At 56.2% G+C, this 27257-nt stretch overlaps 1 protein-coding gene across 7 annotated transcripts in view; it reads right to left on the bottom strand.

Moving 5' to 3' along the window:
* The window catches only part of DAB2IP (DAB2 interacting protein), a 188371-nt gene that overhangs the window by 110354 nt on the left and 50760 nt on the right, over positions 1-27257 (bottom strand). For 2 of the 7 annotated variants that reach the window (XM_078436526.2, XM_078436528.2), the window contains exon 1: positions 11332-11608. The exons of 4 other annotated variants lie outside the window; for them this stretch is intronic. In XM_078436526.2, the coding sequence (XP_078292652.1) occupies positions 11332-11455 (124 nt within the window). In that variant the 5' untranslated portion in view covers positions 11456-11608. Of the gene's footprint in view, positions 1-11331; positions 11610-27257 lie in introns of those variants that run through there. One more of the 7 variants, XM_078436530.2, reaches the window with a different exon arrangement.

Here is a 27257-nt window from a genome sequence, read left to right as displayed (position 1 = left end):
GTCCTGGGAGGCTTTTTTAAAAAAGACCCAAATAAATGGAGAGATACACCATTTTGTGGATTGGGAACACTCAGTGTTGTTGAGACGGCATTTCTCCCAAACTGATCTATAGATTCAATGAGATCCCAATTAAAATCCTCGCAGCCTTTCTGAAGACGCTGACAAGCTCAATTTTAAATTCAGATGGCAAAGCAAAGGACCTAGCATGGCCAAACAATCTAGAATAAGAAGAAACGGGTTGGGAGACTTACATTACTTGCTTTTCCAGACATACTTTAGAGTCTTGAAATACAGCTAAAGCAATCAAGACCTCGTGGTATTAGCATAAGGACATAGATCAATGGAACAGAAGAGCCTGTGGAAACTCTACAACACGTATATGGTCAATTGATTTTTGGAAAAAAAAATGCAAAAGTAAATTGATGTCGTGAAGGATAGTTTTTTCAATAGCTAGCACCAGAACTGGATACCTGTAGTGATAAAAACTGGCCCACTAGGAAATGGGGAGAAACAGATGTGGGGACGGCGACTGTGCCACAGGAAGAAACAGGTTCAGAACCCTGACCACAGGGCTAGGAATGCAGAAGGCGGGATTCAGCCCCATAATCTTTGAACCTAAGGGTTTTGCACCATGATGGGAAATGAGCCTCCATGCACAGATGAGTGACAGGACAACGGGTCCCAAATCAGCCAGGAAGCTGAGTTTCCTGCCTGCCCTTGGTCTCTCTCTACGTTTCCAGGTCCCATCACAGCCCAGCCACAAGGCAGAAAGAGAAGAGGGAGGCCTCACTGCGTATCACATTTTGTTTCCATGATGGTGGGCGTGGGGAAGGAAAGGAGTCTTGAGACCATGGAACTATTAACAGTCTGTTGTCTCTCCAGTGGAACTGGGATCAGAGTTCGAGTTGTCTTTAAGTTCAGGACGTTGGTTCAAAGTCAGGCGACTTTGCTGGGGGTGGGTCTGCTGGGAGAGGGGCATGTCCAGGGTACCCATCCCCGCCCAGAGCATTTGGGGGAGGGCACAGCAGCTCCCCTAGAGGGGACGTGGAGGGGAAAGGCTGCTGGTACTCAGGAGGTGGAGGGAAGAGCCAAGGAAACAGCGTTCCTCTCAGTTAACATCCCGGGACCTCACGAAGGGGCCTCTCCAAAAGCACAGTGTGGGGTCTGCCCCCTGGCCCCTGGCCGGCCTCATGGACAGTCCAGGATAAGTCCTGCAAACTTCTCCGCATCTGTAGACACTGTCACCAGCTCTTCTTTAGGACCCTCGACTCGAGCCTCTTAACAATTGCCTTTGACAGTGTATGCCTCCTATTCCTCATCCTAACGTGTGCCTCACTTTCAAGGACTTCCCAGCCTTCCAGAAAGCTCCGGAGTTCCTGGTCACTCCAAGGACTCATAGCCTAAAGGCTTCTCTGGTCCCCGAATCTCTCTCCTCCTTTGCTTTCTAAGGATCTCTAGGAACTTTGGTCTACAGGGTCACCTCCTCCGTTTCTATTGCTGTGTTTCCCCCGCAGCTCGTTGGTCTGGAGCCTCAGGGCCTGTCCCGGGGCAGGCAGAGCGGGGCCATGTGTTGTGTGCTGGGAACGTAAGGAGCTCCCAGGGTGCAGACACCTGTTTGCTCGCCTCCGCCTAGGCGCAGGTTCTCCACATCCGTTCTTTAAAATCGTGCCATATTACACCTTTGGAAGGGTTTGCCTACCCAGTAAAAGCATAAAAACGCAGGTGGGCCGGACACACACTGCCTTCGGGAGGTTGATTATCCCTGGGGAGAGGACAGGGCACTTTAGCCACACCCCACGGGTCAGCAAATTTTTCCCATAAAGCATCAGAGAGCAAATATTTTAGGCATCTCTCAACGACTCAACTCTGCCAAAGTAACACAAAAACAGCCACAGGGGTGCCTGGGTGGCTCAGTCAATTAAGGGTCTGACTTGGGCTCAGGTCATGATCTCACGGTTCGTGGGTTCGAGCCCCGTGTCGGGTTCTGTGCTGACAGCTCAGAGCCTGGAGCCTGCTGCGGATTCCGTGTCTCCCTCTCTCTGTATGCCCCTCCTCTGCTCATGCTCTGTCTCTCTCTGTCTCAAAAATAAATAAAAACATTAAAAAAATTTTTTGTTTTAAAAGAGGAAAGAGAGGGGTTTAGCCCTAACTGGTGGTCTCCCCTGGGGACCGTCGGTAACCCAGGAGCTGCCTCCATAACGTCCCCGGGAGGGGCTTCCCAGGTCCCCAGCCCCAGCGCTGTCTGTGTGGGTGGGACTGGGGGCCACAGCCTAGGTCCTCTGGAGCTCAGGGCGCCACCCCGGGAGAGCCGCTGCAGGAGGGCCTCGTGCCCCAACCTGCTTGCTGTTAAACCTGCAACTCCAGTCAGGTGCGTAGACACCAGTGGATCTGTGACCGCAGAGATAGTTCGGGAAACTCAAGTTTCTCTTGGACCTCAGCTCCCACCCAACTTCTCCAATGGTCCAGCTTGGCACACCACTCCCGGCCCTCTGCCCAAGCATCAAGAGCCAGAGTAGGCTTGCCAGTCGAGCCCACAGCTCTGCCGGCTCCCACCCCGCCCCAAGTGCTCTAAACTCACCTAGGTCTTTCCGAAGGACTTATCCCACTACTTTTTTGCTCTCCTGAGTGCCAGGCTCCTACCGATTTGGAATTTCACGACCCAGTTCAATTTTCATGAGTAAAAACAACGCCATAGCATCATGTGGGAACAGGCAACAATAGGGCCTCTGACTGCTGGTCTTGCCAAATACAATGGTCAAACAACTATCACCATCTTGGGGCGCCTGGGTGGCTCAGTCGGTTGAGCCTCCAACTTCGGCTCAGGTCACGATCTCTCGGTTTGTGAGTTCAAGCCCCACATCGGGCTCACTGCTGTCAGCACGGAGCCCTCTTTGGATCCTCTGTCCCCCTCTCTCGGCCCCACCCCACTTGCACTCTTTCAAAAATAAAACATTTAAAAACATTGTCACCATCTCGCCTCTCATAAAAGGCATGTTCGAACCCCAAAAAGAGTCCAAAACCCACCATCTCAGAATAAAGAAACGTGACTCAAATGGATTACGTGGAAATGGCTGTCTTGGGAAACTCATCGCACTGGACTTACACTTCTTTTGCTGTCAGTCAGGGAGCAAATGTGGCCGTGTGCCCAGTACTGGTCCTCAGATGGGGATGGCATTCCCTGTACCACCTCCTCCAACCTTGTCAGCTTCTCTCCACCGGCCCTCTGCCTCCCCGAACCCCACACCCACTGGCCTCCCTCCGGATTCTAAAGGAAGCGTGAATGACCTCCCTGCCCGGCCTCCCAACCCTGCTTCACACCCAAGTCTTTAAGGACACCTCCTCCCACACTCCCCCAAATGGGTCTGGTCCTTCTGTCCCTCTCCCAGCTCAGACCCACTGTCTCCTGCTTCTGGACAGCCAACATGGCCACCTACGTTCAATGATGGGCACTCTGCCGCCACCTTCTCCCTGACCCACACCAATCTCGAGCGCTGGTTACTAAAACTCACGCTCCTAAACCACAGCTCTGGGACGTATAGTGAGGGTTAAACATTCTGACTCTGCTACTCAGCAGCTGGGTAATACTGAGCAGGTAACTTACCCAATCACAGCCTCAGTTTTCTCATCTGCAAAATGGAGTAGATCAGAGAAACTGAGAGAATGAGGATTCAATGAAATGATGCAAAAAAGGACTTAGCAGAGCCCCTGGCACCATGCAAGTCAGCGTTACAATTACCATTATTTTCAAAATCTTTCCCTTGATTCCCTGTGGCTTGCTAGGGGGAGTTGCAGCCTCTTGGCTCACCATTCAAGGACCTGTCTATCCTTCCAGCCACATCATCTGCTAACCTGATTATAGGATACCTTCTCCCAGGCTCGGCTTCCTGAGGGTGGGGACTGGCTGTATCCTCCATGAGGGTTTGCAAACAGTAGGTGGCTCACTAAAGCTCGGTTGCTCTGAACAAGTACAAGTGACACTTGTAGCAGCCTCTGGGGGAAGGGATGCCAAGGAACCATCTGGATGGTTCCGATCTCCACAGGCATCACATTTTATTTCTAGATCAGCCCTAATAAAGGTGCAATTAACCCCTCAGGCTTTGGATGAACAGATCATGACAATTCACCCACCCTATAATAATACTCTTTGTTTGCTACAAGTGCTTCTGGGCCCAGAGACATTTAGTGACTTGTCTGAGGTCACACAGCATTTATGACATGCAGTGAGGACTCCCACCCTGGCCACACTCCTAAGCCAAACTCAGTCCCCAGAAAAGAAGTATAAACGGGTAAGAAACGATTTTTTCCTCAGACTATCCCTAACCAATTTATTGGTTTCCAATGTCTACAAACCTCCCACTCCAAGAGGGACACCCAGAAGGAGCCCCATCTCCCATCTCTGGTTGCTGGGCTCCTCTGGCCCCTCCCTTCCCTCTCCCCTCCGCTCCCTCATCCACTCCCTCCTCTTCTGCCAGGCGCTCAGGGGAGGGGACGGAGCCTCTCCCAGCCCCACATCTTCCTCCCCATCCTCCCTGCGCTCTGCCTTTTTCATTTCACAGCCATGTCAACTCATCACCTCCAAGGGCCAAGAAAAAAGAAAGAACATGGCCTAGATGCCGAAAGTGCTCTCCTGTCTGTCAGGGAGAAGAGAGGAGGGAAATAAAAGCTAACAAGACTTCTAAAAGCAAAATCCCCAAACCACCTCTCGGGCACCCAGCAGCTGTCAAAGTCAACACAGGAAACTGGCAAAGGAGGGAAAGCCCATCCCGAATAAAACCCCGGCAGCTGTGGAGTCTGGGATGGATAGACCAAGCGCGGCTACATTTCCAAGGGCGAGATGGGCGTCCTCGGCAGACTCGTCTTTTCTGCTAACGCACAGGTGGGTCTGTCTAGACTGCAGAAGTGAGCCAGTCTTTTCTGAGTATCAAGGCTACTGGTCTTTTCTTTTTTTTTTTCTTTCACTATCATTATTTGGAGGGCTATTGAGATTCCCCTCGCTTCCTTATTTATGCAGTCAGAGGAAATCACAGCACAGAGAGCCGCTTCCAAACTCAAGGCCACGTGGGCCAATTTCAGATGGATAATTAAATATTGAACAAACGCTCAAATGCCTCTGCTGGATCGGGATGGCTAAAAATAACCACCCTGCCACTCCGCGTGGCATCTCGCAGGCTCATTCTCAAATCCCTCCTCCCAGCTACTGTCAAATACAACCTTCCCAGTAACGGTGGGGAGCTGGGCACAGACTGCCCAAATTCCCAATCAACAGAAAACAAAACTTCAGCTCCCGGTGAGCTCTGAATGTTCCTGACCAGGAAATACTCTCCCTTTCCTGACATTTAAACCAAGTGGCCTCAAGAGGAAGGTGCAGGGGAAATATCACAGTCGTTGGCTTTTCTTTTAAAAACAGTCCAAAGGCTTCATGTCACTTCTACGCAAAACATGTATGTGGTCCAGGATGTGAGCGTGTTTGCGTCGAGTTACACGGGAGTTCAACCCCCATCCCCTCCCCCAAGAAGACCCAACGAGGAGCCCAGCTGCCTCAGTTTCCCTTTCTGTGCTAACCTGAGGAAAAGCCACAAACAAAGCCAGCGCAGAAATAGAGCGCAAGGGTCAGAATTCCAGAGCCGGATCTCTCGTTAACTTCTTTGCATAAACTTGAGCACGCGCCCTTGGCTCTTCGGGCCTCGGTTTCCCCAGCTGTCAAAGGGAACAGTTAGCCCCCTGGTGCTGGAGATGCCACGAGCCCTCCCACCTCCATCAGCAGCTGAGCAAAGCAGGCTCCGGCCCCCCATACCACCAGGTTTCAGTAAGAAGAGACACAGCCGCGAAGCTGACCCCACTGAGCACGAGAGAGCGTGAAAAGGGGAAGCGCTGGGTTCCTGGGCACGGTTCTAAGTGTGAGTGGGCTTTGGAGTCCAGCAGCCGCCTTTCACACCTTGCCTCTTACAGCCACTTACTTCACATGGCAACTCAGTGTCCCCACCGGGCAAAGGGAAGTGATGATAAGGCCCCCTGCCCCCTAGGAGGATGGGGGAGTCAAAAGAAATATAAGATGATCAGACACAGCTTTTGGCCCAGGGCCTGGCACAAGTTCAGCCATTATCTTCCTTCTTATTAAAGGTGATAAAGATGGGCCAAGAGGCTGACGTTCCAGCAGATTCACTGGGACCTGGGACCTCTGGCCTCCCTCAAGGACATGAATAGCTCTGCGGAGTGGGCCTCAGGCTGTCGGCCCGTCTTCAGGGACCTCACCCAAGGGGACCCTGACCGCTTAGCACAAAGCGATGTGGTGAAGAAACAGGGCTGGGGCTGTTCAACCTGTAGCCTTCCCAGGGAAAGCGCATGGTTGGCAGAACACGAGTAAGGATACAGGGGTGGGGGCGGGGGGTGAGACTGGGCCCAGGGCATCACCTGAGCGGTCCCAGGCAGGCGGGCGGAAGAGCCGACCAGGAAGCCTGACCCCCAACAGACGCCAACAGAATCATTCCCCTGCCTCCCTCCCGAGTTAGGGCCAGGAGCTGGGGAGACAATGGCCGAGAACACTTAGTAGAGTCACTGTGCAAATCGGATAGGAGGAGGAGGCCTTATCCAAGCCAAGGCCTGACCTCAGAAAGATCTGCCTGCCCACAGAATAGCGAGGTGCTGCATCTGTAAGCTCAGGAGCTGGAGTCTTGCAGAGCTGGGCTCCACCATTTCTGAGCCGTGTGATGCCGGACAAGGCTCCCCAGTCTTGGCGTTGCAGTCTCCTCCCCCATAACATGAGGATAATGCCAGGATCCGTCTCACAGGGTTGTTGTGAACGTTAAATGAGATAAGGCAAGCACAAAATTAGGCTCACTGCTGGGCACTGAGAAAGCACGCAACAAACAAAAACCATTTTAACTTTATTACATGCCATGAAAGGGAGTGAGCATCCCAGCTCCTGGGGTGTGTAAGGGTGAGGAGGGCCTGGAGAAGCTGGGGTCAAGCCCCGCAAGAGGGATTGTGTCTCAGCAGGTACAAATGAAGAGATGAGGCAGGAAAGGATACTTGTACAATGACAGAGGTTGCATTTGGGGCAGAGAGTTGGGACTCGGAGCCTTGGGGGGGGCCAAGATGGCGGGGGTGAGGGGACAAAAGACACAACCAGACCCCACGCTCAGAGCCAGCTTGCCAGCCCGCGGGGCACCTCAGCAGGTCTCAGTGAGGCCAGGGTCCCTATGGAGTGGTTCCAGCCCCCGCCCTTCCCTGTGGTGGCACACAGCCGCTTCCCTAGCCATCGCTCCCAACCGGGGAGTGGCTGTGTCAAACCAGTACCCTGCCCCACCCTGGTTCTATGAAGGTGCTTCTGTGCCTCAGTGTCCTCATCTGGACCCCCCCGGGTTGGATCACTCAGCTGCCATATCTCCTTAGGAGGTCAGCCTCAGCCCTCCTGGGCACCACTGCGAGGCCCTCTTGCCCGCATTTCTCCAAGTATGCTCAAAGCCCCGCCAGAGGCCCCTCAGACAGACTCCAGCACACCCCGAAAGGAAAGGGGTCCGGGGAAAGGGGAGAGGGACCACACAGCAGCCAAGAGATAAGGCCATGCAAAGGGGCTATGCATGGACGTGGAGGAGGGCCTCACCATCTCAGGAGAAACCATCCACCAAGTCCCTAGCGCCCAGGCAGGGTCGGGCACGTGGCCGGACCCCTGGAAAAACTCAGACAACAACATGAAGAGAAGAATCAAAACTTCTCATGAGGTCAGGTCTCCCGACATGTCAGGCAGCAGGCGCAGGGTTAGCCCTGCTTGACAGAGGGGGAAACTGAGGCCGCGGGAGGTCCCCAGAGTCACACAACCAGCTTGTTGCCGAGCTGGGAACAGAGCCTGTCTCCCACCAACCACGGCTCTGTACCCTCAAAAGGGCTCTGTACCCTCAAAAGGGCTCTGTGCCCTCAAAAGGGCTCTGTGCCCCAGGGCACCTCAGCAAGCCAGCCTCCTCAACCATCTGGCGGCTTGGTGAGGGCTGGGAGCACGTGCCATTCATCCCCATGTGCCGCCCAGTGCCCAGGCTGGAGCCCAGCACGTAGTAGGTGCTCAAGACATGTTTGCTAGTTGGGTAAATGGGCCATACTTTATCCAGAGAGAGAGGAAAGCTTGCATTTCACCCCAGCGGCCCTGGGGGGACAGATAAGTCAAACAGACGGACAACACTTTCCTTGACCTTGGGGAAGGTAAGTGGGAAGGCACCCTGGCTGATGACACTCTACCGGGGACAGGACCCTCTCATATCCAAGAGCCATAGCTAGCCTTCGAGTGGACTCAGGGTCACAGAGCACAGTGTGAAATGGCCAGATGACCCTTACTATCCCAAAGTCACTCTTTCCACCCTGCCTCTGGCCATTGTCAACTGCAGGTCTCACTCTGCCTATTCCTCAGATGGGGCAATCAGGGCCCAGAGAAGGAAGAGCTCTGCTTAGTGCCCCCCTTTGCTCCAAGCTGGGGGCAGGGCGTGCTGCAGACACTGTCCCTCGCTTGCAGCCCTGCCAAGGACAAAGGCCTGCTCTCAAGTCCACAGTGAGGCCCCCGCCACGACTCCAGGTGGCAGTGGGAGCTGTGCGCAGGGGGCTCCCCCAGAGGTGGCAACCTGGCCACACCCCTTTCAGAGCCCCGGCCAGCTGCAGATCCCGGCCTCCAGCAATGCTTTCCTGCACTTCTCTGTCTCTGAACAAACACACCCCCTGAGTTCTCAGTCATTGTCCTTTCTCGCTAGTGGCAGAGGCCAGAATGGGTGTGGAGCGACGGGTTCAGGGCTGGGGCGCTGGAGACCACCCCGCCGGGCCCTGATGTCACCACTATGGGACCAAGCCCCCATGGTCCTTCTGAGGTCAGAAGGGACTGGCTCAAGGCCACCGGGTGGCTCCCCCCACAATGACTTACCACCTAAGTTTGGGCGCTGGCCTCAGGAGGAGGGCCAGCCCTGGGGGCAGAGGCAAGGACCTGGGGATCTAGTGGAAGGAGGTCCGTGGCTGCTTTAGGTGGCCAGGGGCCTCCAGCCTCCACCTCTCACCCTGCCAGCCAGCTCTCATGGCCATCCATGACTCCCCATCACACAAGGCCCTTTCTCTGGCCCAGACTACTGCTCCCCTCCCGGGTCCTTCCCCTCCCCCACCCCAGGACAAATTCTGTCCACGACACCCAAGGCATTTTCCTTCTCCCTGTCGTCGTACACAGGCTGTTTCTCTGGCCAGAGTAAGAACGCCAACTGAGGCCCAAGTTGCAGGCAGCACAGGCTTCTAGCTTTCAGTGCACTTGCTCTCATTCTTAAATGACCCTTCTGTCACTACACCTGTTTACCAGACAGGGCCCCTGAGGCTTAGAGGGGTAACCGGCCAAAGTTTTGTGCCCAACTGGGGTTTGAGCACACATCTGACTCAACCACCCCCTCTACCGAGGGAAATGCTATCCACCTTGTGACTCCCTGTCCAAATGTCACTTCCTCTGTGAAGCTCTCCCTGATTTTCCCAGATCGAACTTCTGTTCAATGACAGTCTCCACCCCACTCCCTGCAGGCTTTGAGCTCCTTCAAGGCTGGGACACAAAGCAGCGGCTGCTGCACAGGTGGGGCCCGGAAGCTGGGGCTCAGCTGACCGCGGGACACAGGGCCTCCTGCCCAGTCAGCTGAGCAGAGGGGGACTTCTGTTTCTCCCTGGGCCTCTGCAGTCAGGGACAGAAGGGCACTGAGGTGCAGACGAGGTCATGCAGGGCATCTGCAAGGAGAGGGGAGGGGCGGAGGCCTTGGGGTGGCCTGAGCATTACGGGGCATTCGTACACACCCATTTCTCATGGCATAAACCCATTTCCTCACTGAGCCCTACAAGTCCTGCCAGCCCTCTTCACAGCTTGAGAAACTGAGGCTCAGAAAAGAGAAGTGACTGGCCCAAAGTCTCAGTGCTTGAACCCAGATCTCTGGTCTCTCAGGCTAAGCCTGGATGGGGGTGGAGCAGCCAGAGGCCACTTCAAGGAAGGCAAGGGGATGTGTGTCACAGGCCTTGAGAGGCCCTGGAGGACCGAATTCCCAGCACACACCTGTGCACACTCTCAATCTCAGCTTGAACCCATCCACGAATGGGGAACTCACTACTTCAGGAACTCACTACTTCCTGAGGAAGCCGTGTATGTTGTTGTTCAGCCCCGACTGTGGGAAAAGTCTTCTCCATGCCGGGGGAAGCAAATGAACACGTACTGCCTGACTTGCCCTCAAGCTGATGGTAAAACTGAGGTTCAGGGGCAACACTACAGGGCTCAAGCCACACAACCAGCACCCAGCGGGGTGGGGGTCTGACCTCACGTCTGCTGGATTCCAAGCACAGATTTGCTCAAACCCAGGCCTGATCAAACTCAGCCTTCCCGTTTCCCAAGATAACCTACTCGGCCCAGGTCCCTGCTGGGTGCTACCAACCGCCTGCGCTCACGTGCGTGCTCTCTCTCTCCCTCTCTTTCTCCCCCTCTCTCTCCCTCGCCCTTGACCAAGTCCCCTTTGAAGCCCTCCTCCTTCCGGGGAGTCCTCTCCCTAAACTCCATTGCACCCAACCTGGTGCCCAACCTCGGAAGGAAGTTGTGCTTCCCCGCCCCCCCCACCCCCACCCAAAAAGCAGCCTCCTGGATCACATGCGCTCCCAACTGAGGATCCTGTTACTGGAAAAAAGAAAATGCTGTTCCCATTTCCCCTCCTCCCTGTCCTGCCTCCTGACTTGAAAGAGAGAAACTTTTCAAAGGAGGTGGGCCCACCCACTCCGAGGGGTCCCAGGCAGATTCAAAAGCTCCAGCTCCTTTGGAGCCAAGGACTCATGGGACAGCACCCTCTGAAGTCCAACCACCTGTCCCTCCACCCAAGAGGGGGAGAAGCCTAAGGCCCTGGGGACAGAAGTTGGGGGGGGGGGGGCGCTGAGACGGGCGCCCGGCCCTAAGCTGAGAGGCTGAAGCTCTCAAGGAAAGGTAAGGAAAAGCCAAGACCCTCTCAAAATTACTTCATTGCCAGGCTGCTGGGTACACTGAGGCACAGTGGTGCAGGAGGTGGAATCTGAGAAAGGGAAGAAAGAGAACCCCGATGGCAGTCTTCCCTTCCCCTGCCCCAGGCACAAGGGGAGACGGGATCTTCGGATTCCCCAGGACGGTGGCGGATGAGGGAGAAGCTGGGGGGGGAGGGGGGAGGGGGATCAAGCGGACACAGTAATGGGCAGCCAGAAAGGGCGCGGGGGGTTCCCGTTATCTAGACTGAAGGAGGATCGGGGGTCCCTGGCATTCCGGGCATCAGGTGGTGAAGTGGCGGTAGAGGGGACCCAAGGGTCAGGGGTCGGGGTGGCGCCTACCCCTGGCGGGCCGGGTCCGGCTGCGGGAGCGGCTCCTCTGTCGCTGCAGCCGGGGCCGCCGCAGCAGCCGGTAGTAGTAGGAGGGCCTCCCGGTGCTCTTCCTGGCGCTGCCGCCCGCGGACATGCTGCCGCCCGCCGGGCACCGGGCCGGGCCTGGGCGCGCTCACACGGGCCCCATCGCGCGCTCCGGCCCGCCCGGCGGGCGTCCCTGCCTTCTCCCGCGCGCTGGTGCGGTCGCCGCCGAGGCCACGGCTGCCCCACAAAGTCGCTCAAACTCCTCCTCCCGCCCCCGCCCTCTCCGAGCAGCCGGCCCCGCGGCGGGGGCCGGGGACCGGGAGGGAGGCCGGGCTGGCACCGGCCCGGAAAGTCAGTGCAGGAGAAATCCCGGCCTGGAGTCGGCGGGGCGAGGCGGCCCGGAGTGCCCCGGGACCCCAGGCGGGTCCCCAGGAGGGTCACCGTCCGCGCCCCTCGCGCCTGAGAACAGTCGCCCGACCTCAGGACTCACGGGGCGCACGAGCTCGCCCGCGGGGGTAGACGGTGCACACTCGCGTGCGCGCGCTCCCGGACACCGGACAGGACGCACGCAAGGCGGCCTGGCGGGCACCGCGCGGCGAAACCGGTCACCTTCAATTAGGGTCCTAATGAGGCTGACGCTGCAGGGCGCGTTTCTGCCCCAAGCTCACAGGGCGGAGTGTGGATCCACAAACAGCGCCTGGCGAGCTCCTGGCCCTCGCTGGCTTGAAAAGACATCCCTTTCACGCAGAAAACTTGCCTATTCTTCACAGTTTAAAAATGGTCCCGTTGGATACACATATTATTTGTATATAATTACAATTGTGGTGTTTCTCTCTCAAGCGCACCGGAAGTAGAGAGAGCGTAATGAACACCCGCGTATCTCGCAGGGTTGGCCAAATCTCAACATTCTGCCCCCTGTGATCTAGACCGTCCCCCAAATACGCCACCACGGAGGCCGTGAGGTCTGCCTCCCGCCGAGCGTTCACAGCTGCTCCGGGAAGGCAGCAGAAGAGTCCCGACGCTCCTGGAGAGACGCAAAACTGAGGCTGGGAGAAGAGAGCTGCCAGCTCCTGCTATGGCCTTGTGCTGAAAAACTTCTCCAGGTCACTCACTCCCCAGCTCAAGAACTTTCCACGGCTCCCCAAGTCCAAACAACCTTCCTTGGTATTTGAAGCTCCAACCATTGGGCCCCAACCAAACCACTCTCTCCAGCCTCCCCTGCAGCTGCCTCCTTCTCACTCCTCTTTGCCCTACTCCCAAAAGGGTCTGCCTGGCCCAAAGACCCTACTTCCAGGACCCAAATTCTCTAGCCTTCCCTGACCATCCTGGCCCTTGTCTGTCTCTGTCTCTCCCCTAACTTGTCCCTGGAGCTGGATTTACCTTGTAAATCTTTCAGACAACTACCTGCGGGAGCTCCCTTCCCTTAAGGGGAAACTGAGGCCCTGCCAGGGAGGGCTGACTTGCCTTTGTCATACAGAAAGTGGCAGAGGCTAGTGGTCTTGCCTCCCAACATGCAGTCTTAGGGGGTCATACATGGGCGCTGGAGACAGTCTGGAAGCCCTCCAGAACAGCTGGAAAGGCGTGGCCCTGGGGGGGGGGGGCGGCGGGGCAGTCTGGGCAGAAATCCAGGCCGGGTTTTGCACCTCGCAAAGGGAGCCCCCTCTCGGGCTCCCTCAGCCAGGGGGAGGGCCCCCAGGTCAGGAGGAGCCTGGATCACAGCTGGAAGCCAGGCGCCATCCTGGGATGGGGGGGGGGGGGGAGGGGCAGGAGGGTACTGCTTCTCCAAACCTAATCTGGGTTGTCCAAAGAACCCTTCTGGCCCCTCTCCCCCGAGTGCTGGCCAGTCCCTGGGGCAGATGGAAAACCACAGTGCCTGCAAGGATACCATTAACGTCCGTGGCGTTAAGTATTGCTCTAGCTCATTCTTATTAGCTACTAACACTGCCCAGGAGCCTCTTTTCCAAGAGCAGAGGCCCCAGGGAAAAGCTGTACCCAGTCCCTCCGTCCAGAGGCAAGCTCTGGGCCATCTTAGCATTCATCATCCTCTGGCTCAGCCTCCCCACTCAGGTGGGACTCCCACAGACACCTGTCACTCTAAAGAATGACCTCCACAGCCAGGCCCTCCAGTTTTGGGGGCTGGAGGGCTCCCAGGAAGTCCAGCTCAAGGTGGGGCCAACAGTCCTGTTCCCAGTGCTTGGAGTTCATCAGGCCCGGTTTCCTTCCCAAAGCAGGAATGCCCTGCTCAATCAGGGGACGAGAGGTTCCCTGCCAACAGACTCTCAGTGGCTAAAGCGAGTGGTCTTGGCCTGGCCTCTCCAGCTGGCAGATTTAGTTGTTGCTGTGTGTGCGTAGACGGAGGGGGGATGTAGCTAGGAGCTCAGGACCTCATCTGTAAACACAGTTGGGCTCCAAAGGTTTGGCATAGTCTCTCTGCTTATGCTTGGGCTTCTCAAGTCCTCTGTGCCTCAGTTTCCCCACCTGCAAGGAGAAGCTATGGACCACCCCCCCCCCCCCCCACCTATCTACCTTGTGGTGGGAAGAGGGTCAGCTATAGAAGAGGAAGAAGCTTCTGCATTCCTGGCCTTTGAACATCTCTGCAGACCTCAGGAGGGTCTGGAGTAGGAACCAACTGGGGTACTGAGGAGGCAGGGGACAGGGGAAGAGCTGGAAGACAAGGCGCCTGGGCCCCCTGTCCCTCCTCCTGTCCCGGGACCCCCAGGGCGGCAGGCAGACAAAAGGCAGCTCCCTGCACACCCCAGCAGAGCATCTGGAATCAATCCCGCTGCTGTGGAGCAAGCCACCCACTCCCTTTCGCTGCCCCTGTGGCCTCCTCCTTTTAAATGTAAGCAGCCCTCTTTCTGGAGGCCACCTAGACAAGAGGAGGGGCACTTCAAAACACCCTCCCTACCACCATTTCCTGCGACATTCCCCTCCAAAGGGAAGCCCTCTGTGATTGCCCTGGCCAGCACAGGCTTCCCAGGCCCTGCTGATCCGTGAGCCGGGGTCCCACAGAGCCCACGGTCTGTCGGTGGTCTTGTTCTCCACTCCCCTATCTTGACCGCAGAGGGTGTCCTGAATAGGCCCACCTCCCGCCTCCTCAACCTGCTGTTTTGGGTTGGGATCAAGGCTGCAGCCTTCACACCCCTGAGCCTCCAAATCACCCCATTCGTTAAACATGTATATTTCTGGGCTCCCCCAAGACACTTCATTTGGTGGTTCCAGATGGGGCCTGGGAGTCTGCATGTTTAGTAAGTGTAGGCAGGCAGGGGACAGGGGCTGGCTAAATCAGATCTAACCCTCCACCCCCCTCCTCCTGCCCTCAAAAGCCTCCACAGGTGAACTGGCAGAGTACTGAAAAGGACCAAGCTCTGTCACAGAGCAGCCACATCCCCTCGTACCCCTGCCCACTCCAGCCCCTTAGCGATCTGCTCCCCAAAGACACCTGCTCCTTTCCACCTGCCTTTGCATTGTTGATCAGATGGCTGCAATGAAGCTCTTCCTTCTGCATCTGGTGAACCCCTCCTTATCCCTCAGGACCCAGCTCAAATATCACCACATTAGAGCAGTCTGGGCCCCACTGAGAGACCCTCTGGAGCCCGCCACACCCCACCACTTGGGCTGTATAATGAGGACACCAGAGAAGATCAGGAAGAGAGGGACCCCAAGACATTCCCTCTGGGTAGAGAACTCAGCATCTGGATGTCAGGAGAAGAATAATACCCTGCTGGGAAGCGGTGGGGGTGGGCAGCCTTAGAGCTGGGCTGTAAGTCCAGGTAAACCACAAGCCAGGCAGGGGCCAGGTCAGGAGAGGCACCAGAGGCAGGGGTGGGGGCCAGCCTAGTGCAGTCTCCCCATCCCACTGTTAGCTTTAAAGTCAGTGAGGGAGGGGGGCGCCGAGGGCCTCAGTCAGCGAAGCATCCGACTTCAGCTCAGGTCATGATCTCACAGTTTGTGAGTTCGGGCCCCGCATCAGGCTGACAGCTCAGAGCCTGGAGCCTGCTTCGGATTCTGGGTCTCCCTCTCTGTCTCCCCCTCCCCTGCTCACTCTCTCTCTCTCACAAAAATAAACATTAAAAAATATTTTTTTTAACTTAAAAAAAAAGTCAATGAAGGAGGAACAAAAATACCTATTGTCAGAATTACCCCTGAAAAGGCTTAAACTGCCCGTAAAGGACAATTTCCCTCTAGTGTTAGGACAGAGGTGAGCAGAAGGCAGAAGGGCCTGGCCCTTACTGAGGGGCCATTCTGTGCAAGAGCAGGAAGAAGCATTCATCTAACATTAGATTCCACCCAGGGAGGAGAGGTGCTCACCCCCGAAGGGGACCACAGAAGTCCAAGACTTTCCACAGAGGAGAGTTACAAGTTTGTCCTGGAAAGGTCTGTCTGAGGATGAAGTTTGTATTTAATACTGATAAACCATATTTGGCATTTATTGTGTGCCAGACCCTGTCTGTAGCATTCAGTGCACATTATCTCCTTAAATTTCACATAAATCTTGAGGCAGGTGGTTACCGCCTTCGTTTTACAGAAAATATTGCGGGCACAGAGAGGGTTAGTAACTCCCCTAACGTCACACAGCTTGTGCTAAGGAGTCCGGATTGGAACCCAGGCAAGCTGGAAAAAGCAAAGTTCTTAAGGTTGAGCAGGACTTAACCCAGAGACGGAGGAGGGGTAGCAGCCTGGAACTTTTCATAAAAGCCAGCTTCGACAAGGAACAGGAGGAGGTGAAGAAGATTAGCAGTCCTGACAGGGGAAACATTGGAGCCCACGCCAGGCCCCACACAATGGGTGTCGAGAGGGCTCAGACCTGTCAGGCTTCCTGTCGGGACGAGGGTAGACAGCAGTGACCAGGGGAAGTCCCGGCCAGGCAGCCTTGAATGCATCCGCCTCCCAGGCCAGCCTCAAGCTTTGAGTGGCTGAAGCCCTGGGCAGGGGTATGTGGGGGTGGGGGCACTGATGGTTGAGGTTACGGGCCTCTGCCTGCGTCCAGGAACACAGCAGGGCCAGGAGGAGGACCTCCGTCAGGCTGCGGTGGAACAGGGGCTCTCCCCACGCGGTGGAAGTGGAAACAAGCCCTGTGAGGTCACACTCGAGGCCCAGCCGGGTGTCCACCAGCTCCGCTGCCCCCCAGACTCCCTCCCTAAAGCCACCAACAAATTTTCTAACATCCTTCCCAGACAATGGCCCACTCAGGGCCGTGCTGACCCCAGGCTCGGATGGCTCTGCGCCCCCTCAGCACAGGTGGCACTGGGGGACTGGCCAAATGTGGGTGCAGACCCCTGGGGAGTGTATTTTCTAAAGCCACCCACAGCTGGACTGAGGGTGAGCCCTTGGGAGACACCAGACCTCCAGCAGGGGAGGAGGCCAGTTGGCAGGTCATTGTGTTTCTTTGGGTGCTGTGTGACTCAGAGGAAGCCTCTTGACATCTCTGGGCCTCAGATTCCCTCGTGTTAGGGATGAGACATCTCAGCCCAGCCCACCTCCACAGGATTCCATCAGGATGTAGAAATTTCTTCCAGTCTCAAACCAGCACCTATGTGTTCCCTCCAGAGGCCCAGAGAATATGTATTTCCTTCATCAGTGCCAACAACCTGCCAAAAAATCCTGGGATGGCAGAGCTAGAAGGCACCGGCAGAGTAGACGATGGAGCCGGAGAAACTGAGGCCTCATGGAACAGCCACTTGCCCCGAGGACGCTGCCTCACTCATCACAAACCCAGATGTGGCATCAGTTCCCCAATCATCACGGGTCTGATTGCCCCTCACACCCCAGCACGGAACAGTCACAGTGGGGCAGCGTGACTCCCCACAGAGGGAAAAGGGACGCCAAGAGAGGTTGTGACTCGCCCGATGTCACACGTGGGTGTTGGGGGGTAAGGCCAGCTTGGGACTTAAACAGAACTGCCAAGACCCCCTTTCTCCTTTCAGTCCCCCAGACCGCCCCTCCCAGAATGCCTGCCGCCTTCTGCCCGCAGGTGCACTGGGCTTCCACTCCGGACCGGCTGCCCCCCAAGCTCAGGGCTCCAATCCCAGGGCTGGGGAAGCCTGGGATCCAGTCTCCAGGGCCCAGCCCCGGCCCTCCTTCCTCACCCCCTCCCTAGCAGCCGGCGTTTCAACCCAGATGGCCAGGCCTGGTGCAACTCTCTCCCTGTACTTCCTCTCCCTGCCCTGACCCAGAAATGCTGCCAAGCTCCAGGTGGGCCCACGGCCCCTCCTTCTCGGGGCCCAGGCCTGGGGCTGAGGCTCCGGGTCTCGGGGCTTCCTCCTCCCCTTCCATCTGATGGGCCCAGACAGCTCCACGCCCACTGGGTGACCAGAGGGGGTGGCATATGGTCCCAGCGTGAGGTTGGAGAGCCCCCTCCCTTCCCAGGCCGTCCTGCCTGGTCATCTGTGAGCCACTTGATGGCTGGCACGGGCCTGGGTCCCAGCTGGGAGGGGCCTCACTCAATCCTCGCAGATCCCACTGAGGAGGACAGATGAACTGGCCCAGGAGCCAGCTCCTATGAGGCTCCCGTCTAGGCGGGGTGCCGAAAGAGTGTGGGATTCGGGGTGAGGAACCAGCACTCCTTGACTGCGTGACCCCAGATCAGTGCCTTCAGTTCCTCAACTGTAGAATGGGCTTAATGACACTTCTACTTTGTGAGGTCTCAGAAGGTCAAATATCATAGCAAATCAAAACCTTGTGTATAGGGGTGCCTGGTGGCTCGGTCGGTTGAGCAGCTGACTCTTTTTTAAAAATTTTTTAATGTGTATTTATTTTTGAGAGAGAGAGCGAGAGCGAGCGCAGAAGTGGGGGAGGGGCAGAGAGAGAGAGAGAGGGAGACACAGAATCTGGAACAGGCTCCAGGCTCCCAGCTGGCAGCACAGAGCCTGATGCGGGGCTCAAACCCCTCGAACCGTGAGATCATGACATGAGCCGAAGTTGGAAGCTTAACCAACTGAGCCACCCAGGCGCCCCAGAGCATCCAGCTCTTGATTTCAGCTCAGGTCATGATCTCACGGTTTGTGGGATCGAGCCCCACATTGGGCTCTGCGCTGAGAGCGCAGAGCCTGCTTGGGATTCTCTCTCTTCCTCTCTCTGTGCTCCTCCCCACCGCCAAACACAGATAAACATTTTTTTTTTAAGTTAAAAAAAAAAACAAAACAAAAAACCTTGTGTATAAACTGGTCAACATCTGTCCCTCAGGCCTATTTCTTTTCTCACTAATCTGGGCCCCTCGAGAGCGGGACAGCCACAGCTGGTCAGCATAGTTACCAGCCCAGAGTGAACTCTCAGTAAGACTCACTAAGAGAGAAGGTGGCAGCAATTGGGGAAAATGGGTGACCCCATCTGATTTAAAGTCAGCACTAAGGAATTCAGAGGAGGGAGAAGTCCTGGAAGACTGCCTGAGAAAAGACTCACTGGCATTGAACCAGAAGGCTGAGTAGGATTTGACTGGGTAGAGAGCAGAGGACTGTATTCTTGGAGGGGGAGACGGCAAGAACAAAGGCCCTGAGGTAGAAACCGGGAAGGCATATGCTGGGGGCAGTGTGTAGAATGGAGAGGCTGAAGCAGAGGATGATGTGGGGACTCCGGAGGAGGCTGTATGGAGCATGTGAGGGGTGGGGTCAGGCAGAAGAGATGGGGAGGTAGGCCCAAGTGGCAGTGAGGCCCAGGTGGCACCTCCATATGGGGAGGAGTGAAATGTAAGGAAAGAACCCTGATCGTGGAGGCAGAGGATCAGGGCTCTAGGCCTAGATCTGCCGCTGTGTGACTGCCTGACTTTGGTAAGTCATAGCCCTCTCTGATCCCCATTCTGCAACGATCAGGGAAGGCCTGGCTTTATAAGGCAAGCCTGCAGGTGAGGGGATAGGCCAGATGCCCAGGAACTACATCGGAACCTTCAGAAACAGGTTCTGGGGCCCCACTCCCAGCATCCTCGAATCCAAATCTTGGTGGGCGAGGCCAAGGAAGCTATATTCTTAAAGGAGTTTTCTCACAGCTTTATTGGAGAGCCGCTGGCTGAGATGGTTGTAGACTTGACTAGATGTCTTTCCAATCCCTGAGCATGCCAAACATGGCCCCGCCTCAGGACCTTTGCACGTGCTGTTCCTTTTCCCTCACACACTGACCCTGGAATTTCAGATGGTCAGCTCCTTCCTGTCATTTAGGCCTCAGCTCAAATAACACACCTTCAGAGGCCTACCCTCGCCGCCTTGTCTCAAGTGCCTCTGCCCCAATCCCCACCCCCTGTCCCACTGCCCTGTTTTATTTTCTTCAACTTACTGCATCCTAAAACTATCTTATCTGTGTATTTGGTTGTTCACTAATCGCTTTTCTTCCCTCAAACTGTAATGAGGGCAGGGGCCTTGTTTAGTCCTGTCACAGCCATGTCCCCAGTGCACAAAACAGCATTCAATATATACCCGGTGAATGAGGTGACTGGAAGGAGCCCGGCTCAAAGCCCCCATTCTTTTCTCAAGAAGGGCAGCTGTGGTGCCAGGGGCCAGTCACTTCACCTCTCCGGGCCTGGCTTTCTTCATTGTGACATGTAGACAGCAGGCTTCAGAGTTTACTTTTAAGCAGCAACCTGGAGCTGATCAGGAGGCCAGGCTGTAAGTCCTGACTCTAACCAGGAGCTTGCACAGAATAAACGAACGGATGAATGAGTGCCTTTGCTCTGCTGTGTGCCTCTGAGCAAGTCCCCTCCCATTCATAGTCCCCTGCCCCGTTTCCCCTCCTGTAAAATGGGGTTGGCCTGAGTGAACCCTTGGCACTGACACTCAGAGCCTCTGTGCCCAGTCTGGAACATAGATGGGAACCACAGCAGGTGTTAGAGGAGGGGCAGGCTGGGCCAGAGCCATGGTTCTCACATTTACTGGACTTTTCCTGGAGATCCCACCAGGCCCAAAGCTGGCATCTCAAGGCCACATAGGTGAGAATTAAGTGTAGCTTCTGTGACCTGTCACCCCTCAACTCTAGACAGCAAGAACAATGCCGGCCCTGCCCCCACTCTGGGAACAGCATTTTGTCTGGAAATTCCACCAGGGGGAGGAGGAAGGGCTGGGGCCCTAGAATTTCTGTGCCTGCTCAAACAGGAAGTAGCTCAAAGTTTGGGGCCAAGGAAAACAAGTTCAGGGGCATCCTGGAAATCAGCAGTCCCCTTGGCTGGGACTTGCCCCTCTCACCAGGTGGGGCTCTCCTGGTGACTAATGATTAACATAGACAGACAGATGGTGTGTGAAAGGGGGATGGTCCAGGACCACAGGCAAAGGCCTAAAAGGAAGCAAAATTCACCCAGTCTCATCTGGCATACCTTTGACAATGGGGAGCTCACTACCAAACTGGCCCCTGTCCTCAGAAAGTCTAAAAGTGACAGTGCCTTCCCACAACTAGGAATTGCAGAAGGCCTTTAGGGATCTAGTGGTCAGCCCACACTTGACCCAGGAGTCAGAGAGCTTGGGACTTGCCCAGGGTCACTCAGATGTCCCCAGGTCCTCTCTCAGTTCCCAGTAGCAGATGAAGCTATTCCGGGCACAGTAAGGAGGAGCTAGTTTGAGCAGCCCCACCCCCACACCCCTCCTGGCTAAAATGCCTAAGTTGTGGGGGCGGGGGGGTGACCTCTGGCTGATCTTTATTAGAAAGCCCAGAGGGCCCTGGGCCTGGGCGGGGGGGGGAGGGGGGGGGGGGCTGAGACAGCATAGGGCAACATGGGTTATGAAAGCCCCTGTGCTGCCTGCCTGCCTGACCCACAGCCCTCTCCTCTTCCCCTGTAGCCTCTGCCCCAGGAAGCTGCAAGGTGGCTTCAGAATTTTCTAGACCTGCTTTCTCTGACCTCTTTCTTGTGTCCTCCTGTTGCCCCTGCCGGGGTGGGGGGCCCACAGAGCAGCCCAGAGCCCTCAGGAGCGGCCTTCAGTGCTGCCCCCTACTGGGCTATAGATCCCTAGGACAAAGTCCTTGGCCCTGGTGCCCCGTGGGGAGGGCTGTGCCCTTTGAGATCCCCAGGGTGTCGTGGCACAGGGTTCCAGCCTGCTGAGTGACATGAACTGGCCTCCCCCACCCTCTCGGGGGCAAAGGGGATGGCGCAAAACCTCGGTTCTCAGATTCGAGGCGCTTCGGTACCCTGGAGAGCAGGTTAAAATGCAGATGCCCAGGCCTACTGGGGACAGCGGTTTAGCCAATCTGGGAAGAGCCCAGGAGTCTGCCTTTTTACCTAGCAGAGAGTGAGCCCACGCTGGCCACACAGGCCCCCTTTGGCTCTCTCTCAGGTCCCTGGCTCTGTGGGTTCTGGGACTCCAGCCCTCAACAGTGTCACAAGCCTTTTCTAAACTGCAACCTATCTGTCTCCTGTCCCTTTCTCAGAACTCTACAGTACAGACGGGCAAACTGAGGCTCAGAATGGAGAATAACAAAGTTTACCCACAGTCCTCGCCCCTCAGAGAAGCCCCCGGCTTCCACCTCCCTCCCCAGCTCCCCATAGCCTGCCTAGATTCTGGGGCCCAGCAGGTCAGCTCAGGCCAGGCAGCAGCCCTGACTGGCCCCCTTTGTCCTGGTCTGTGTGCCCTGCGACCTCACCAGGTCCTGGGCTGATTAAAATATCCCCTTACAGCTCCAGTAGGCCTGGTGTCCCTTTACAGGGCTGGGAGGGCCACAATCCCATCTGAGGCGACACTGACAGCTTACTGCTGCCCTCTGGCCACCCTCAGAAGCTGGACACTTGCCGGCCCCACAGAGATTCGAGAGAACCTTCACCTGAAGTATTTGCAGAACCAGCCAGGAGAAACCAAGGCCCAGAAAGGGGAGAGCCTTGCCCAAGGTCACACAGGACACAGTTATTAACCCCAATACAGAGCTCGCTCTCTGCCAGGCAGCATTAATTCAATGAGTCCGTATAACAACACCCTCTCCTTTTTTACAGGCACGGAAAGGTGATTGTGGCAGACGCGGGACTCGATCTCATATAGCCTAGTCCCTAATGGTGACCCAGTACTGCTGCACGTAGTCTCCCCTCACGTGTCCCTGGGTAATTTTGTTTGCAAAAGGGCGTCGTGGAGCAGTGAGGCAGGGCACTTGGCTTCTACTGCCTGCCAAGATGGTGGTCCCTGGGTGTGGCCCCAGTTCCTGATCTCACCTCTCCAGCCTACACCCACCCATTTTCCTTGGTCATGTTGGTCTCCAGCGACCCGCACCCCCCTTCTCTCCTTCATGTCTTTGCTCCCACTGTTTCCACTCGGAGCATGCGTGCTTCCTAGACTCTGAGCCCCTCTGTGAAGCAGGCTATTGATCGTTCCAAAGACTAGCTTGGGTCCGTCCACCTCTCTCCAGCTCTGCTGTCATGACTCAAATCCAGGTGACCACCGTCTCTAGCTTTGGGGACGCCCACAGCTCCTGACTCGTCCTCCCAAATGTTCCCCGAGTCGATTCTCCACGAAGCAGCCGGAGAGAGCATTTTACAACAGCCCTCTGTCCCAGCCACCCTGGCCTTACTTGCCTTTGGACAGTCTTTCCAGTTCATCCCTCCAGCCGGGAAGCCCTGCTTCCCCCCAAAGGCCTGCCCACACCATTTTCTCCGGGCTCCCTGCACCTTTTCCTCCAGGGAGCCCTCATTGTGCAGTGACATCTTTTTTTTGGTGATTCATGTCACATTTACCTCTCCCGGCACGCTGCCCTCCTGGCGGATCGGGTCCTGCTTGCCCGGCTCGCATCATAACCCCGGTGCCCAGCCCGGTGCCATCGCATGGCTGCTGCCAATCAAGAGGCGGGGGCATCACAGTCGTGAATTCGGGAAAGCGCTGTCCACATAAACGTGCCACGAGGGTCCCCAGACCTCCGGGCCTCAGCGCCATGAAGCGAAATGGGGCCAAATGCCCTCGGCCCCCACCCCAAACGAGTCATAGCTCAGGACTCATTAATTTTCCTCCCCACAGGTTTCGGTGCTTTCATTCTGTGATTTATAGCCCATCCGATAAATTTCCCCCATTATCTTTCGCACGCAGTGTGCTGCCTTTCTGCCAGTTCATAATACAGTTGGCTCTCTGGCCTCTCCCCAGAGAAATCGAAGGCTTGGCTCCAACTCGGGAGCAGGCCCACGAGGCCACGTGGGATTCCAAAGGCTCCTTTCAGACCCAAACCTCAAGCAGGTCTGAGCGTCGCCCTCAGGATTAACTGGGCAGGTCCCGATTGCCCTCCTCCCCTCCCTCTGGCAGGAAGTCTGGCAGAGACCATGTAGGCTGAGGTGTCCAGTGCCCACGGGGGCCTTAGCAGCCAGTTTTAAGGCTGGGCTGCAGACTCTAGCGCTTTCCCCAACCGGCCTCGACAGTTTCCCAAGGCTCCACAGACATGATCTTTGTCTACCTCTCCAGCTCCCCGAGAAAGGCAGGACCTCATCAGACCCGTTTCACAGATAAAGAAGCCTCTCTAGAGGTGCCTGGGTGGCTCAGTCGGTTAAGCGTCCGACTTCGGCTCAGGTCATGATCTCACGGCTCGTGGGTTCGAGCCCCGTGTCGGGCTCTGTGCTGACAGCTCAGAGCCTGGAGCCTGCTTCGGATTCTGTGTCCCCCTCTCTCTCCTCCCCACCCCTGCACCCCTGCTTGTGCTCTGTTTCTCTCTTTCAAAAATGAATAAACATAAAAAAAAATTTAAAAAAAAAGAAACTTCTATAACATACAGGAAATTACATCCCAGCCCTGCTCACCCCACTGGGTGCTTGCCAGGTTCAGGTGCAGCCAGTAGAGATTTCTGAGGGTATCCTCTGTGCCAGGCAATGCGCCGAGCGCTTGACTTGGGTGGTCTTCACTCGCAACAAACATTAGAGGCCAAAGTTACTATTGTGCCCATTTTACACATGGGAAAATCGAGCCTCAGGGAGAAGCAATTCTCCTAGGTTTGTACAGGAAGCAATCAGCAATGCCCCAGAGGAAATGCTACTAGGGTAAGGCATGAGAAAGATCTGGAGGCACAGGGAGCACACAGCTGCAGACAGAACAAACAAAATAAAATAAAATAAACAAATAAAATAAAATAAAATAAAATAAAATAAAATAAAATAAACAAAATAAAACCAAAAGTGTCAGGGATGCAGGGCCAGCTCAGCACTTTAGGGGTTGGGATCCCACCCCTGGGAGTACTCCACCGGGTGACCTCGGGCAAATCCCTTAACCTCTCTGGTCCTCATCTTCCCACTCTACAATATGAATACTGTCCTGCCCAGGACTATCACAGGGTTTGCATGAGGCAACATGTAGAAAGCTACCTTGTGAACTGCCCGGTCCGGGGCCGAGTCATTTCTGCGTGTTAGAACAGTGAAATGAGACATCGTGCAAAGACCTGTAGGGAACCTCTGTGCTACTCCAGGCTAAGTGTGACTGGTGGCTCTGAACCGTGCAGGCATCTGGACAGAAGACACGGGCTCCTCCTCGGATCACAAGCTGCTTACCTCACTCCGGTCCCGGGCACCTCACCCCCCGAGGCTTGGGAGCCACCGGGTGGCCCTCCTGCTCCAGGGCTCACAGATCCCAGCACTGACCAGCTGGCCCTGGGGCATCGAGCAGAGGACATTCCAGACTGGCCTGGGCCGGGTCCCCCCCACAGCCGCGGCCCTCGGCCACTAGGTCTGCTGTCCTGAAAGTTTCTGCTTCTACTTTATGGTTTCCGTGGCAACCACCTCTCTTTCTCCGATTGTTTTCCTATCCTCAGTCACTTTGCCATCTTAAGAGGCAAGTTTCTCTCTTCTTTATACTAAAAGGAGAATAAAAGTGGGTTGGGGCAAGAGGTCTGGCCGGGAGGATGAGGACAGAGAAGGGATTTCTGGAGTGCAGCCACCGTTTGCCCCCCAGTAAAGACCACTGGGCCTGGGACTGTCCCCAGGGTCCTCCACAGCAGCTCCTTCAATGTGACTCCCTGCTCAGAGGGCCTGCCGGGCCCTGCAGGAGCCGCTCAGGCTGGGGAGTCCAGGCTTCGCAAGCTGGCTGGGCCTAAATCTGCCTGCTGCCGTCTGTCTTCACCCACCAGCGCCCTGCGTTTGGACGGCATCCACCTCCGTGCCCCACGCTCTCTGCTTTTGGGAATCCTTCCTTTCCCAAGGCCTGGCCTCGAAGTAGTGCCACAGGAAGTCCCCGCTGATGTCGCCACCACCCCGTCAGACCTCCTCACTTCTCCACTGTATCTGTTGCTCTGCCACCCAACCTTCCTTCCCGACGGCCTTCTGCCCTGCGGGCTGGGCCGATGCCTCCCTCACTCCATGTCCGAGCAGGGCCACAGGAGGCCACGCGGAACCTGGGGCCGTGGAGCCCAGGGTTCCTACCACCATCTGGCCACCGGCTCTCCCCAGATTTGCTCCAGAACTCTATCTTCCCCCCCTGGTCAAATAAGGATGGCACTCACTTCCTCCCAGGCTGGTGGAGACTGAAATGAGTTTGCAGGTCTGAAAGAGCTTGGAAAATTCTGAAGTGCTGTGGGGAGTCCGGGATTATTTTTAGGTACTGAATTAGTGCCATCCAATGAATAGCCTGAAGGCCTCCTTGACCCCACAGATCTCAGGCTCTCTTTCTCCACCTGCTGACCTCCCGAGGCATTGACTGCCCGCGATGGCCAGCTCCACACCAAGTCAGGGGCCACCAGCTTTCCTGACACACACACACACAGACACACACACACACACACACACACACAGCCCCTGACACACTTGAGGCCTGGAGGCTCAGCCACTGCCTTCTCCTGTTCCTCCAGGACCCACCCTCTTCCCGCCTGGTCCAGTGGGCTACCCAGGAACACCTCCCAAACGCGCTCTCCCCAGAGAAAGGCTTCTCTCCCTCCCCCACACCAGGGCCTCCCTGGTGCTGACAGTGAACTTCACCCCCACTGCCTGCCTGTCCAGCCTCAGACCTACACGTCACCCCTTCCAAAATGCTCACGGAGCCTGCACCTGCCCAGGCTTGTGCTAGCATAGGGCTGGTTTTCACGAGCGAGGGGGCGCCTGGGGCTGCTGTGCACCCTTGAGGGCCGATTCCACTTCCCTCCAAAGACCTGCAGAATCAGAGGGCTTTAAGCAGACTCAGAGGAAGAAGAATAAAGACTTGTGAAATGTCACAACCAAGGGAATGAAGAGATAGAGGGTCAGCCATGGCCTGCCAGAAACTTCCTCCTGTGCCTGCCCTTCTGTCCCCACTCTGGTCCTGGTTCAGGGCCCAGGACTCCCACAGCTGGCATCGGGAAGCCAGGTCATTCAGCCCCCACACTGGGGTGCATAAGAGACACTTCCCAGGAGCAGGCATTTGAAAACCCATGTAAGTATTAGCACAGTCCTGTGAGGGCTCAGACACAGTCCTTGTCCTCAGGGAGCTAATAGTCTGGTAGGATGCATGAGCTCCCAGAGGGACCCACCAACAAGGGCCCAAGGCAGAGGAAGCATAAGGAAGGAAGGAACTGATCCTGACTCGGCAGGGCAGGTGGAGATCAAGAAAGGCTTCACAGAAGAGGTGGCATCTGGGCCAGGCCTTTGAGCAGGATTCCAACAGGCAGAGGACAGTAGGGAAGGGAGGGGGCCCACTGAAGTTCAGCAGCAGCCTGGAAAGCACAGAGAGACACTTAACTTGCCTTCCCTTTTCCAAAGGCCACGTGTTAGACCAGGGTGAGAGTCTGGGCTTGGAGGATGCTGGCCTTGTGTCCAATCAGCTGGGACTCTTAGGCCAGGCAGGTGATAAATGCCCCCAAGATGGCCCAGAAAGGGGCAATTTCCAGCCTGGCTTCCTGAGACCAGACCCTAGGGCAAGGTCTGTTCTGGTCATTGCTGTCACGGGGCAGTGGCCCCAGAGTGCCAAAGGGAGACAGAGCCTGCCAGGTCTTAAAAGCCCTGAAGAAAAGAGTTCCCTGAGCAGCCCATTCTGGGATTTCATACCACCCCACGGTCAGCCAGGAAGTTCTTCCCCCTATCT

The sequence above is a fragment of the Panthera onca genome, chromosome D4 (assembly GCF_046562875.1).
Source record: "Panthera onca isolate mPanOnc1 chromosome D4, mPanOnc1 haplotype 2, whole genome shotgun sequence".
Taxonomy (NCBI): domain Eukaryota; kingdom Metazoa; phylum Chordata; class Mammalia; order Carnivora; family Felidae; genus Panthera; species Panthera onca.
Note: the sequence above shows the minus strand (reverse complement) of the source record. Positions and strands in the feature narration are given on the sequence as shown.